Source organism: Mesitornis unicolor, unplaced genomic scaffold, assembly GCF_000695765.1.
Source record: "Mesitornis unicolor isolate BGI_N332 unplaced genomic scaffold, ASM69576v1 scaffold3801, whole genome shotgun sequence".
In the NCBI taxonomy this organism is placed as follows: domain Eukaryota; kingdom Metazoa; phylum Chordata; class Aves; order Mesitornithiformes; family Mesitornithidae; genus Mesitornis; species Mesitornis unicolor.
In genome coordinates, this window is record NW_010164656.1 from 19,604 (window position 1) to 35,452 (window position 15,849).

Sequence of the window (15,849 nt, forward strand, 5' to 3'; positions counted from 1 at the left end):
AGGAATGGCCATGCAGACCGAGGACGAGATGCTCTTGAAACAGCAAAGCATCCTGCCCTTCTTCTAGAGACCAGGTCCTGATATGTGCCAATACGGACCCTGTCATGAATTCCTCGGTGCTACAAGCCATTTTGGTGAGCAGTGCCATGGCACACGGAGAAATGACAAAGGGTGAAGCCATTGCCTCAAACCAAAACCAGGGCAGAACAAAATGGAGAAGGTACAAAAAATGAGACAATGAGTATTCCTGATGTGTTTCCTGCTGCTCTACTGCTGCTGCCTTCCACGTCCCTGGGAATAATATGGGTTTTCACAGGCAGACAAACACCATGCAGCACTGGGGCGAAGCCACAGATCTAGTCTGCAGCTTTCTGAAGGCTTCCAATTGCAGTGGCAGCAATGGAGCTCATAACATCTCTGATCGGGATAACATTTTTCTCCTGATTAACCAGACTGAAGAAGTTTGAGATTACTTTTAGAGTAAGAGCTTGCAGAGCACACAGAAAAGGCACATAAGCACTTACATATACATCTTTTTAGAAAGCACAAATGTTATTATTAAACCCTCAAGGATACAAAACCTCTTCAAAGTTGGGAGGGGACAAGATGGAGAAACTTTCAATTTAAGGACTAAACTTTGACTCTACTACCAGCAGGTTCCAGATGCTGAGCACCCTGGGGCAGAGGAAGGGGGTTGCATCAAATTTAATCTACACAACAAAAAGATATGCACTATTTAAGAAAAGAGGAAATTAAAGAGCTTCTGTAAGATAGCTATTTTCAGACCACTTTCATTCCCAGCAATCAAGTCATCTCTGTTCCCAGACAACTGGGAGAACAATAATTTTTCTTTGTGAGTGAAATTTTGATAATTACAGGATGTGTTTTCATTTAAAATGTAAATCATCCAGCATCATCACATGTCTGTACTCTGAAAACAGTCTAAACAGCATCCAAGGCACTGAGGAGCTATTCCCGATCCCTTGCTTTTTGGACATTCAGATGACAGATGAAAGTCAACGATGTCCCTCAGACAACAGAAAACCCAACTAGATGCAAAACAACATGTTCTTCTTTTTTTACCTTAATTCTCCTAGCGTGGCATTGGCAAAACCAAAAGGCTCCCTAAATGTTCTTCTCCATGAGTATCTTCTTCCTCTTATATGTAGAATAACTTGTATGTACTTATATAATAACTTATATGTACTTATATGTAGAATACTTATATGTATTTGGGTCTCTTTAGTTTGCAGACTGAGGAGAGACCTCATTAATGTTTATAAATATATAAAGGGTGAGTGTCACGAGGATGGAGCCAGGCTCTTCTCGGTGACAAACAGTGATAAGACAAGGGGTAACGGACACAAACTGGAACACAGGAGGTTCCACTGAAATTTGAGAAGAAACTTCTTCTCAGTGAGGGTGCCAGAGCACTGGACCAGGCTGCCCAGAGAGGTTGTGGAGTCTCCTTCTCTGCAGACATTCAAAACCCGCCTGGACGCCTTCCTGTCTAACCTCATCTGGGTGTTCCTGCTCCGGCAGGGGGATTGGACTGGATGAGCTTTTGAGGTCCCTTCCAATCCCTAACGTTCTGGGATTCTGTGATCCTGTGAAGACTAACTGTTGTGTTGACATCAGCTGATAGAGGTAGGAGAAAGGCTTCCAGATTTTACTCAGACTAACAGAGGCTTTGGGACCTGATCCATAGTTCAAACACGCCAACAGAGACTCAGCTTTGATTCCCTTCAGATCTTGTTTGCAAGTCCCTTGAGTCCCTAGCAGACCATCGTACAGCCAGTGTGGACACTGCCTGGGGCAGCTGAACACTCTCCAGTCCTTGACCACCTGGCATGGAGACTAAGTTTTTGATCTTCCAATTTCTCTAACCACTCTTACAATATAATAAGATGGAAGACCATGCCATGCTGGGTGCTCTTCTCAAACCTGCTTAGAGCCTTCTGCTGTAAAACACTTGAAGATTTGGTTGTCAAAATGACACTAAAGTGAAGACATGTGAATGCAATAACACCTCAGATTCTCACACCTACAGCATTAAGGATGAAACCAGACATTTCTTAACTCTGGAGTTTATACCATGGCAGTTTCATAGTCTGCAAGGGTTGCTGATGCTCCAGAAGAACTCACTGAGTTGTTCTCCATAAAGACTGAACACCATTGGAACTGATGTCTTAACAGTAATTTAACAAAGATTAAAGGAAACATTTCAGTACGACATAGAGGCAGTGTTGCACTGCACTTCTGGGGTGCACCACACATGCTTCTCTGATGAACGCAACCTAAACCTACACAGTTTCTACTGCTGCTGCTGGAAGTGGACTTTGAGAGTGAGGCAACAGAAAGCACACATCACAGCAAACAAAACCTCAGTAACACACACTGCATAACTGTTCTGAAACATGACAAGCTGCAGCAAAATCTCAGAGGCCTCATTTCATTACTTTGAGCCCTTGAAACTTTAAATATTTATAATTCTTGTGCCTGCCAGATCAGCAGCAATAACTCTTACAGGGTCACTGGCACAACTTTGTAGCTGATGCAAGGCAAACATTACCTCCAGACCCAAAGATTGTTACCTGAAAAGCTAGAGAGCTATATGTCTTTTTTTTTTCCTTTAAGTTTTGCTGACCATACTGATAGTTTTCAAGGTTTTCTCCCTACCTCTAGGACACATTCTCAGAGAGTTCAGCTGTTACATCCTTTTGCATTCTTTAGTGATAGTTACTTGCAACCACCAGTCAAACAAAGCCCTGGTAAAACTTGAAATCCTAGGTGAAACCAGCAAAACATTCACCTCCCACTTCTGAAGCCATTGACTACCAAGTGCAGCCACTAATGTCATACCCTGTCCCTTGTGAGCCACATGCTGCCATTTATTGAAGAGTCTTTGAGCAGTTACACAAAGCATTAGATACAAAATCATTGGCAGTGAGCTCAAGCTTTAAATCAACATATACTTTAGATAATTAATTTGGTCATGAGCAGAATTAGCCAAAGGGGCTATTCCAGGCACTGTTTTGTCTCATGTCCTGCACAGCAGCAGCCTAGCATTTAGCAAGGGATTCAAAAGTCTCAGGGCACACATGGAACCACAGAGACTTTGAGACACTGAAAGGGATTGATCTGGTGCCTGAGGTTGGGTTGTACAGAAATGGGCTCAAAATACAGGATCTTGTAAAGGCTGAACAGACATACCACATCCCATTTCAAACTCCTATTCCTCGTTCTGTAAGACTACAAACTTCAACATTAAACAGCTGATATTTTCAAGTTAGCTCAAAATCTGTGTGGGTAAAGGTAAAGGTGGGTTAGTCCAATCCTTCCCCAAGCCAAGAGCAAAACTGTGATTCTACTGAAGTTCTCAGCTACTGTGCAAACATCGCAGCATCAAAGGAGGATTAAGACTTCAATTTAGCCTTATATAGCCGTAACACCAACTGCTTAATCACAAGCTCAGCAGGTTTATTGCCACTGGAGGCCCTGGAATTGGTGCCAGTTCCTGGTTCTGATCACAGAATCACACAATCACAGAACGTTAGGGATTGGAAGGGACCTCAAAAGCTCATCCAGTCCAATCCCCCTGCCGGAGCAGGAACACCCAGATGAGGTTACACAGGAAGGCGTCCAGGCGGGTTTTGAATGTCTGCAGAGAAGGAGACTCAACTCAACTGTCTGACTGATGTCAGACAGTCAGTCCATAGGCAGCAGAAGAGGCACTGTCAGAGCCAGAGACACTCCCCATTGCTGAAGAAAGCCACACATATAGGCATGGCTGGGATAAGCAGGTCCTTCTGGGGCATCTCAGCACAAGTTCTTACTTAGTAATTCTGTGCTGCAGAAAATGCTGCCATTGCAAAGCAACCTCCAACCACAGCTGTCCCAGTGCTGCTGCTGCATCCTGGCAGCTTAAAGCCTTCATCCAGAACTGCTGCATAGCCATGATTTCCAGGACAGATGATCCATACTGCAGGATCTTCAGTACCTCAGCAGACCAAACCCTGGCTGTGCAATTGGCAGCAGCTCCCTACAACAGGGAAGGAAATTGAACTCTACAAAGGCCCAGCATTTACCCTGATGTGAGCACTGCTGGAATCCAAAATTTGGCTGAGGCTTCTATAGTCTTTGTGGCATCAAAGCTTCTGTCTACACAGAACAGGTGGGATACCCAGTGAGTCCAACTTACCACCAGATAAAGAAATCCTTTCTGCAGCTGGGAATACCTCTTGGTACTGCAGTGATGGATGCAGCAATTTGAGGACTACAGAATACACTGAGACAAGCTGCAAATGTATAACAATGAAGCAAACTAAAACTCAGGAAATTACTTCTGGTCCAGGTTCAACAGATAGTGCATAGCCACAATTATTTTTAGTTATAAAAACCACCACCAAACCCAGGGATGCAGGCAGCCCCTATGCTCATGACAGACACTCCTAGAGACAGCTCAGTTGTGATCACACCGAGAGGTAGAGACACTGACTGTACAATTTGTTTATCTGAGACCACAGAGAGCAAATAAGTGCAAATAGTATGAGGACTGGAGAAAAATGTTCAAGGACAGAGCACCACAGCATGCCAGTACCTTGGTGAGTGCACACCACATGATGCAAACCCACCTCCTGAGGGGAAACCTTCAAACACAAAAAAATCAGGTACCCAATTTCCCTGCTCCACATACACACACCTCCAGACATCCGCTCAACACAAGTACAGTCAGGAGTGGACATGAAACTCAGGAACAGCTTGGGAGATCCTCCTGGTATCTGACCTACCCTGGATCCCACCACCAACCTTGTCCTAATCACCCCTCTCCCCAGCACTGAGAATAACATAAACCCTCTCTCCCAGATTAGACATGGCATGAGCACTTATATCCTCTCTGTTGAAAAGATGCAGCAAAGTGATGTATTTTTTTTTCCAAGTAAGACTCATTTAATTACTTGGAGCAATTAGTTTTACGAATTCAAGGGCTGTGCTTGGGCATCTGCCAGCAGCTTAAATGAAACAGCCTAAAAGGAACTTGTCTTGCATATCTGCTGACACTTTTCCCTGCTAATTGCTGAGGGCCACGTAGGTAGATCCTCTCTGATTCCAAGCACACTGCTTTCAGAAGAAGTATTATCAGCCCAATCTTATTATTCAAGCAAGGCTACCTAAGGTCCCACTTTACAACCAACAGAATTACAGCCCAAATCTTGGATAAGGCCTCTCCTCTCTAAGACATTTCTCAGACTCCTCAGGAGATGGTCCACAGCTGGTCATGTTCTCCTTACAAAGGTGAATCCCAAGCAGCCTAAAATTTACATTTCATTTTTGTATTACATTTGCTCCACCAGGAGCACATCTCAGCTCTGGGAAGTCTTGTTCATTGAGGGATTCACTATTGACATCACTCCAGCCCAAGCTGCCATCTTCTACCTGTGCTACAGCCTCCTCCTGCCCACCCTTTACTGAGATAGTGGGGAGCAAGTGTCCTGGCTGCTCATCTGCTGGCAGCCAAAGCAGAGAGCACTAATCCTGTGTATTACCTGTGCAAAAGCAACAAGATACAGAGCACTGTGCGATGCAGACAGACCACAGCTGCTTCCCACATCTCACATCCTCCTTTTTGATAGACTCTCTGGACCACTTGGCCCAGATCAGGCTCACAGTGAGCCCAGGCTATCCCCAGGTTCACAGCAATGGGGACTACTCCTGATAGACACCTGTACCCTGTGGCCCACCTGGAGACCCAGAGTAGATCCTGGATATTCAAAGTCAGTAGGCACTTCACTCAATCACTTCTCAGAGAGAGAGAATTTGAAGCGCTCTCTTAACTTCTTGTAGTTCTCCTGTTTTCATCACCCCCTGCTTGTATGTGAATGTACAGAAAGCTTAAAACGCCACTTCCTGTGGCAGCTCTACAAGAACAGGAATCAAATCTAGGTTCCTTATCATGCAACACAGCTTTTACACCTAGTCCTGGTTCACAGAGTTACTGCAACACTTCTTCCTCCGTGTACAATTGGAGGAAACCCTTAAAATACCTGGTTTGATTTTGCAATAAACTCACAAAAGTTTATCTGCAAGCATCTGCCAGCATCTTAAAGCATCATTCACCACCCTCTTCAACTCTGCTTCCAGCAGAGCAACCATTTCCAAGTGAATTCTCTGTTTCGTCACTTGCAGTCTCTCCCTGACTGTGTAATTGTTTTGTCAAGTTTATTTAACCGTGCAGCTCATTGTTCCACATGATAACCTGCTGTACTGGCTCTGACTGGGATGGAGTCAGTATTCTTCATAGCAGCTGGCACAGTGCTGTGTTTCAGATCAGCGACCAAAAGAGCATTGGTAATGTGTGGATGTTTCAGCTATTGCTGAGCAGTGCTTGCACAGCATCAAGGACTTCTCTGCTGCTCATGCTGCACACCCAGCAACGGGGCAATAGACTGGGACAACTGACCCAAAACTGGCCAAAAGGATGTTCCATGCCATATAACACCATGCTCAGCAATAAAACTGGGGAGAGTTTTTCCAAATTAGCCATTGCTCAGGGACTGGCCAGGCTGGTAAGAGACTGCTTTCATATCACCATTTTTTCTTTCTTTCTTATTTTTTTCCATACCCTTTTACTTATTAAGCTGCCTTTACCTCAATTGAGAAGGGTTTTTGTGATTTGTTGGGTTTTTTTTCTTGCTTTTACCTTTTCCATTCTCTCCCCTATCCCACTGGGGGCAGGGGTGAACAAGTGACTGGGTGGGGGCATAGCTGCCAGCTGGGGTGAACCTCCTACACTCGCATTCATTGCAATCCACCACCAGCCATGTGATGCTGCCTCTGAGCCCCAAGTGGCTGCATCTAGCAGAGAAACCTAATTGCAATGGCCAGCTCTAAGAAAAAAAAATGCAATTACTTTTCTTGATGTACTGAGCACATGCACAAATATCCTAAGGGCAATCAAGCTAGCAAAATGTAATCATATGGCACTGGCAGAAAGCACAAAAGTACACATTTACACAGATAAGCCAGCTCCAACGGTGACACGAGTGGGGCTCCTGAAGCATTTCCTGCAGCAAAAAAAATACAATTACTTTTCTTAATGTACTGAGCACATGAACAAATATCCTAAGGGCATTCATAGCAAAATGTAATCATATGGCACTGGCAGAAAGCACAAAAGTACACATTTACACAGATAAGCCAGCTCCAACGGTGACACGAGTGGGGCTCCTGAAGCATTTCCTGCAGCATTAAGTACTTCCTGATTCAACAGTCTGGTAGCACTGGAGTTCCTCTGTCTCTTCAGGGTTCAGTGCCTGGAACAGCAAAGTCATCACCAATGCCAAGTGATTCTTAGCATTGAAGTATTTGAGCATCAAAGCCCAGAAAGCCACAAGACTGAAGAGAATTACAGAACAGGTAAGGATTGTTGTCTTTGGATTTCTGGATTTCATAGTTCAAGTTCAAGTGGAACATCTCCCTTATGAGGAGCGGCTGAGGGAGCTGGGTCTCTTTAGTTTGCAGAAGAGGAGACTGAGGGGAGACCTCATTCATGTTTATAAATATTTAAAGGGTGAGTGTCACGAGGATGGAGCCAGGCTCTTCTCGGTGACAAACAATGATAGGACAAGGGGTAACGGACACAAACTGGAACGCAGGAGGTTCCACTGAAATTTGAGAAGAAACTTCTTCTCAGTGAGGGTGCCAGAGCACTGGACCAGGCTGCCCAGAGAGGTTGTGGAGTCTCCTTCTCTGCAGACATTCAAAACCCGCCTGGACGCCTTCCTGTGTAACCTCATCTGGGTGTTCCTGCTCCAGCAGGGGGATTGGACTGGATGAGCTTTTGAGGTCCCTTCCAATCCCTAACGTTCTGTGATTCTGTGATTCTGTGATTCTGTGAAGTTGATGTCCTGCTGACCATTTTAAGGGCTTGCACCAAGCGTTTGGGGTTTTTCTTGCTTTTAAGTGGAGATTCCCAAACTGCAAGAGGCAGGGCCTTAAGGGAGATATGCTATCACAGGTCTTAGAGCAAAAGTCATCCAAAGCAACTAATTCGATACAAGTACTGCTCCAGCAAGATAGGAACACTTCATCTGTTCATGTTTCCCTGAGAAAAAATATCTGTGGGAGCTATCAAGAGTTTCCAATCTAAGCAAGTATTTACAGAGACTGAGTTTTACAGTTAGGCTCCAGCATAAGCACTAGGAGCCCATTAGCACATGTATATAAGCCAAGTACAAAACCTTGCACAAACATCCTGAATAACTTGTAGCTTAAATTCTATACTGATACCTCTCACAAAACAATTTTAAAAGTTTTTCTAATATCCAAACAAAACCTCTGAGAAATAATTTCCATTTGCTCACTATTTTGTGAGCAGAAAAGGAAAGAAAGATTATGTTTGTGAATAAATTATTCGTTACAGATCAGCCCTTTCTTTTAGCAACTGGGTGCACTCCAGTTGAAAGAGGGCAAAAGGGTGCCTTGTAGAAACCAAGAAATACTTCACCTCTAGCAGCTCTGCTGCAGTCAGTACAGCCATGTGGCTACAAATGATTCTGCATTTTTGCTCCTACTGAAACAATCCTGTATTTAAGAATCTGAGATTTCACAGAAAGCTAATTCATTGCAATCAACATTTAATTACAGCCCGTGATTAATTTCTAAATTACACGGGTTTTTTTCACAATACCTGCATACCAGCCAACAGCCTAGGCAAGCAGAACACTTTCAACCGTCACATACTCACATATCCTTGCATGAGCCAATATTTTTAACTGTATGTCATTTTACTGTCTCCCAGATGAAGCTCACATTACAAAGAAAACACCATGTTTTTCAGCTATTTACCATGAAGAGCAAATCTGCGTCTTTTAAGCAAATAAACAAAAGCCTCTTTAAAAAAAAATGCATTTTATATTATCTCATTTATATTCCTTCTCACAAGAAAGATTTTCTGATAGCAGAAAACCCATATCATAAATTTACAGGGAGATTTTTAAATTTACTTATTTCTTAGATGACAGTTTTACAATGTTATTATTGGAAATACATTAACATCCTACACACAAAAAAATACTAGGTATGACACAAAGCAAGAGCTACTACCCACTTGTACTGGGGGTGCAGGAAAACAACTTGATACAAAGTTGCCTCGAGACAGTATCGTATCAATGTTTTAAATCAAATAAATAATGGAAAAGCAGAAGACAGCCAGGGGCAAAACCATGTAAGCCACTTCTTTTGTGAGGAAATACAGACTGGCTTATTTAAAACACCCAGGCACTGCTTTTGTGCTGAGATTCCTATGCCAGACTCCAGCAGCACACGTGTCCCTCCTGAGCAAGGGGCACTGCCTCAGGCATTGCCCACTCCCCCAGGAGCCTCCAGTATCAGCTATGGTGAACCCCATCCCTGGGGTTCTCCATCCCATGCCAGGGCACCCACCCCTGGGGATGGACAGAGGACATTTCCACAGAAGAGCAGTTTGTACCAGAAGATGTGGAAGGCATCCGTGAGGTCAGGGGACACCCAGCAGGACAGGTGTATCCTGAAGGGTATCTGAAGGAACATCATTGTTCTTGATGTGCAGGTACCCATGCAAACTTTAAATCAGCTGCCTCAATTCCCAGGACAGCCCAGTGTTGACCAGCATCCACACGTGGATGGAGGACAGCTAGCAGGTTTTGCTGGAACTCAGGATGACAGGGCTGGCTGTCTAAAGGTCAACTAGTGTACGTAAGGTATCCCCTCACATATCCACAATAGTCTAGTGTCATTCTGAAACCTGACAAACTCTCACACGTCAACAGGAAGAGCAAACAGCATTCAGCTCTTTTCAGGATGTCCGAACTGTGCTTGTTCAAGAATACACCCTGATTTTAAGGTCTGCTAATGTCCAGCAGTAACTGTTGCAAAAAATGCCTATTTCATTCTCTCCAAGATGCACAGAAAGGATCAATTAGCAGGAAGCTTTGGGAGCCAAACCTTCCATCATTTTCCTGAGGCCAGGAACACATCGAGATCAGCTGGTGCCATACAGAGAAAAACTCCCCAAGGTGCATGGCCTACGCATCTCAGCTCTGTGATGGCTCTGGGCCAGAGCAGCTTCCACCAAGGAAGAGGCTGTGACTAACTCTCCATCTGTCTGCAACCATCTCCATCTGCACAGAAGAGGCGGCACAGGCCTAGAGATCAGGCGCAAGAATATCATGACACTAAATTTATGCATCCCCAGCGTAGATTAGTGTGCAAAGTAAAAAGCACAGATAGATAGATAGATAGAGAGATTCATCAGTTCTTGGGGCACAACAGGAAAAGCCAGGCAAATACGTATTCCCATGGATTAAAAAAAGTCTAAATAGATAAGATGTGAGTAAGTGCAGGTAAAGACCTTCTAATTCACAGCTCTCACTGTTGCACTGAACTGACCATGTCGCAGGAGCTAGCCAGCCACCACATTTAACATTGAGTAATTCACTGACTCAAAGCAGAGAGATCCAGAAAGAGACATTTGTATCTGACTGGGAATATTTTAGGAAGCACTGTCCTTGGGAAGCAACCCCCTTTCCTCCAAAGAGATTTACCCAGATTAGTAGTTCTCTTGGGAAAAACAAACACACAAGACTGAATTACTTAGGGTTCTTTCAGAATAGGCATTTGAGCTCTCACTTTTCCAAGTATGTTTCTAGGTGTAGGTTTAGATTTAAAGCCCCAGGCCCTTCGCAGACACAAGCTAGCTACAGTTGTCGTCACATCTCTGAACTCCTGCCTCCAGTCATGAAAGCAAAATCAGTCTGTTCTCAGTGAGAGAGACACCAGACCCTGTTCCCAAGGATGCTCTTTTAAGAAATATCCAGGACTCAGCTGTGCATATAGCATTTTTCATGTTCTGAACAGTCTTTGGACAATGGAGCACAACCTGTCTCAGATCCAGTTTTAGCAAACCCCTAACACTGGTGGAAGAAAAGGCAGCAGCTGCATCTTCAGCTGTTTTGCAGTAATGTACCAGACAATCTAGAAGGGTTCCCTACCTCTGATCTCATTTTGTTTGATTTCCGACTGTGGCTTATGCAGAAGCTGGGATTCTTGAAGTGTAGGAACCAGAACTGGACACAGTACTCCACGTGCTGACAAGCACTGAGTAGAGTGGGATGGTCACACATCTGTCTCTGCTAGTAATGGCCCTGCAGATGCAGCCCAGGGGTTGTGGCTCACCAATGAACCTGATGGCTGCCTCTCGCATGGACTTCTGTGCACTTCGCAGGTACAGCAGGGCCTGCTGCAGGTACTCGCCAGCTCTGCTGCTGTCCTCTGTCAGCTGGAGAGAGCACAAGGGGACAGAGAGAAGGGCGGGCAGAAACTTCCCCCTTAGCCGGGTGATCTCTGCACCCAGGCTGGCCTCCCCTGCCAGGACACCCACGACACTCAGCCAGCAGCCGGCTGGTGCTGGGCTTTTGGAGGGAGCAGAGGGCTGGGTGCTCCCCAGAAAACTGCAGTACCCACCTGTGTTGGGGCTCCATCAGTACCCCTGGGCTCAGGGAGGGAGAGGAGCCTGGAGAAGAGCCCACAAGGCCCCATGTTGAGGGAAGGAAGTGTGTGTGGGAGGTAGGCTGGCGGTGATGGGCTGCAGTACTAGACAGGGGCAGACTCTGAGGTTTTGAGTTTTCAGAACATGCTTCAAAGTTATGTTCAACATTTTACATGAGAACAGATCACAAGAGCTGCTGGCATGTACACTGCAAGTTTTATATGTGAAAGGAATTAATGAAAACCAGAATTTTCACAATCAAGGAATACAAATGACATAGAAAAAAAATTTCTAGAAAGGAAACGTGTCAGTAATGATGCAAGCTAACTGCCACAGAAGTCAATAAAAGCCTGAGTCCTTTAGAAATGTTTTAACAGGAAAACACAAATATTTCCACATGTAAACAATACTGCTGTTGGTAGTGCTATATTCCCCAGGATGGTATAATGCATGGCATACAGTAAAGTTAGGTAATGTGAAGCAGCAAGAAAAGAGCAGTAACCTTTCTGATAACACCTCATCACAATTCTACTTGTAAAACTACTCAGTTTTCACACAGAATCACAGAATCACAGCTACAAAAGCAAACAGAGCAGCAGCTCCAGTAAATGATGCATGCATGTGCTGGCCTCAGTCAGCAGGTTGCACCTCAATCAGCTGCATCCTAAAGTAGAAACATACCCCATGTGCAACAGCATTTCATATTCCTGTACTGAAGGAAACACCAAAACACACAAAGCAGTCTTTTCTTCACCATCTTGCATCAACATGTTTCCACAGCAGACACAGACTGGAACATGCTCTTGTGCACAGGGGCACAGGTATTTCCTCTGGTCAAGGTGACTCACCTGAGGAGTGCTCTCCTTCAACAGAAATTCTCTCTCCACCGACCTAACCACTCATCTGGAGACCTCATGTGGCACATGTGTTAAGTGCACATATATTCTGCCTGACAGCCCTCAGAGTAGTTGAAAGTCATGGTAAAGTGTGGACTATGGTAGCCATTGCCAGCAAAAAGAAAATACCTAAACCTTCAAGATCAAAGATCTTGGGAGATAGTTCCTAGACAGTGGGGATGAAGATGGATACAATGCTTTGCAAGGTAAATAAATGCCATTTGTAGTCATTTCCCTTCAGTTGATAATGCACCCAGTTATACCACACAAAATGCCACAAAATTCAGCTGCACTTTTAGACAGAAAGCAGAAAAAGCAACCTCACCATAGCAAGCATCACAATATTAAAAGCTGACCAACAATCTCTTCTCCATTTCAAAATGCAAACATCTGCAAACAGATGTTTGAAAGTTAAACAAATTGCACTGCTCTGAGTATACAAATAATCACTAAAGAAACAAGCAAGGATTGCACATGAGGCCTTTGGAAATATTTTCTAGATTAAGTCTCTCCCATGCCGGGTTGTAATAGTCGAGCTTCTGCATTGCCGCACAGTTCCAGGTAGAGCAGGAAGAAATCCACACTGTTCATGTAGAGTCTGAGATGTGGGTGCATGGTTGGACCAAAGGCTGTTTTTCCTCTGGGGGATGATGCTGAAATACCTTGTGTTCTGGCTTGCTGGCATTCCAGGCTTCAGCAGGTCTGACAGAGAGACCATGCAAGTAACAACCTACTACATGAAGAAGAGGGAAGGGATATTGATTCATTAAGACAAGCAATTAGTGGCTAAAGGAAACCCATGAACAGGCCCCTTTGAGTAAAATTGAAAAGCAAAGTGATTTTGGCAGCAGCAGCAGAACTGTTGGAATTAGGAGTGCTTTTCAACAGCAGCTGACAAGGACTAATTGCTGCCATTGAACATCAAGGGAGAGGAGGAAAAGGGAAAGCTTGGGTAACTGGGAGTCTGCCAGGAGATAAACAGTCGTCTTAATGTTTTACCACTATCTTGCAACAAGCAGAAAGAGCTGTTTTATCAAAAAAATAAAAACTGAAAAAATCCTAGTACTCCTGCTGAGACATTGACACTCTGGTGGATCAGTTACATTCTTGACAAATCGGTACCTGTGTGAGCAAAAATAAAAAATTTAGAGTAGAGCTCCCAGCCCACCTCAGTGTTTTGCTTTCATCCTCATGACATCAGCTCAGAAAATTGGATGGCTTGTGGATCTTGTGTCCTTGGGATCAAGGAACTCTTTGCAGCACCCATCCAGAACATGGTGTCTTTGAGGAGTAGCAAAGATACCAGTTGCCAGGAATTGAAAGCAAAAGAAACACCTGCATACAAAGTACCTGGAATGACCAATCCACCATCTCATATTGAAGATGATCAGTGCAGATATAAGCACTCCCTTTCAGAAGAGATAGCATAATACACACATCTGCTTCCTGTAAGACACTAACCTCTCTGTTCACCCCACGACATTAGCACTGTGAACTGCCAAGGTTCAGCTTTAGAATTAAGACAGCTCATGTGCAAAACAGTTTGATTACAACCGGGATGCCATCTATATAGTTTACTAGGCATAAACTGGAAAGGGACTCGATTTTTTTCAAGGCACTGATTATCTATAATGAGAGATTGTTTCCACAAGCTCCATCATAAATGGGTATCTTTTTTCCCAGGCTAGCTAACTATAATTAATTCACTCCTTTCTACAGATTATGCTGTTAAGACTTCCAGTTCCTCTTGTCACTGTTCTGAACACTCTCCAGCCACTCCATCGTCCTCCTTGAAACTTAGTGCTAATACTGGATTCTGCACCTAACAGAAGATTCATTGCACTATAAGCAGCAGCAGAATTACTTCACACATCTCACAGACAACAAAACACCAGCTATTTAATATTCCACTTCAGACACCTTCTTGCAGAACTGCTGTCTCATCAGATTTCCCTCCATTTCGTGCTTGTGTAGCCAGGAATTCCCAGGTAACTGTAAAATATACATTTGCTCTTACTGAATTGCAACCTATCTTTCAGCCAAACTGCAGCTATCTTCGATCTGAGCTGGTGCTGTTTTGAGCAGGGTTGAACTAGATGACCTCCAGAGTTCCATTATTCTACATCCAGTTCTCTAGGGGACTTGTAGTTTACTGCTTCCAAGAAAACACTCAGGAGCTGGTGATCCCTGTAGATGTTATTAGATGGTTGCAAGTCATTCATGAGTTAAATTGAACTTTAGGTCAAGTGAATATGAAGTTATCCCTGAAAAACAGTGGGACAACTGATTCAGGAACATTTGGCACAGGTATAAGTTGTGTTGCAGAAAAACTCTCTGTGGGAGAGGGAGTCAGGCTCTAATGCTCAGGCTGATCAAGTCGATCCAGATTACCCTTGTCAACAGCTACGCTTCTTAGCCTGCTGTCTCTAAAGAAGACAGGGAGTTCTCTGCTGCCATCAGTATTCTGCCTGACTTTCACATCCCACTGGTACCTGTGGCTCCAACCCAGTGCTTCCACAGAACTCGATGAAAAAGAACACAAGGCTTGTGACCAGACTCTGAACTGCAACTCTGGAGACTTTGGGTCAACTCTTCACTCTGTAGTTTATCGTATAGGACACAGGAAGGCTATAGGGAACTGCTACAATGTCGCACTTTGGCAGTGGGAAAATAAACCTTATTCCTACCCACAATTCTGTCTTTTCTATTTATTTTTTATGTTAGTTAAAATGAACCAACTCTAAAGGATCCAGAACAACTACTCCTAGTTTTCCAGAGGGCCTTCAGCACATAAACAACTGCAATAACCTTGGGTTAGTCACAGATCTTCAAAGAGAAGGGAGCAAAATAAGACATTTTAGACTGTGCCAAAAATTGTAAGAAACACCGAAAGGAAAATTCTGGTTTTTGGAAAAAAACAAATGAAGAATAGAATTTAGCTCCCATTTCTTTTCCAGTATTAGACAAAATAAATACAAGCATCAATAATTAATACTAACGCCTCTTACAAAGCCATACCAACTTAACGTCACAGTTGCTGATAACTTACTCAAGTCAGAGAATGGATTTAAAGAGGGCTTACCCTGCTCAGGTAGCTGCTTTTGGATTTCAGCTGCATTCATTTGATTTTGCTGGAAATCTCTTTCAGAAGGCCTTTCAAATCAGAGAGCTTAAGAATTGAAAAAAAAGAAGCTTTGTTTATATAAAGTCAATCTAACTCATTCCAACAGATAATCACAGCTTGGGACGAAGGGACAGGAAGAGAACAAAACAAGAAGCAGCAGTAAGAACCTTAAAATACCCTAAAACATACATACCCTAGGAGGTGGTGTACTACATCAGCAACAACAGCCATAAAACCCCTAATCTGAACTGCTGCCTCCCTGGCTGCTCTGTGGATGCCCGCAACTACTTCAAAAGCAATAA

At 43.9% G+C, this 15,849-nt stretch overlaps 1 protein-coding gene across 1 annotated transcript in view; it reads right to left on the reverse strand.

Moving 5' to 3' along the window:
* Positions 1-15,541: 15,541 nt before the first annotated feature.
* The window catches only part of TRPM8 (transient receptor potential cation channel, subfamily M, member 8), a 38,789-nt gene continuing 38,481 nt past the window's right edge, over positions 15,542-15,849 (reverse strand). The window contains exon 24 of the mRNA XM_010194392.1: positions 15,542-15,592. Coding sequence (XP_010192694.1) covers positions 15,542-15,592 — 51 coding nt within the window. The remainder of the gene's footprint in view (positions 15,593-15,849) is intronic.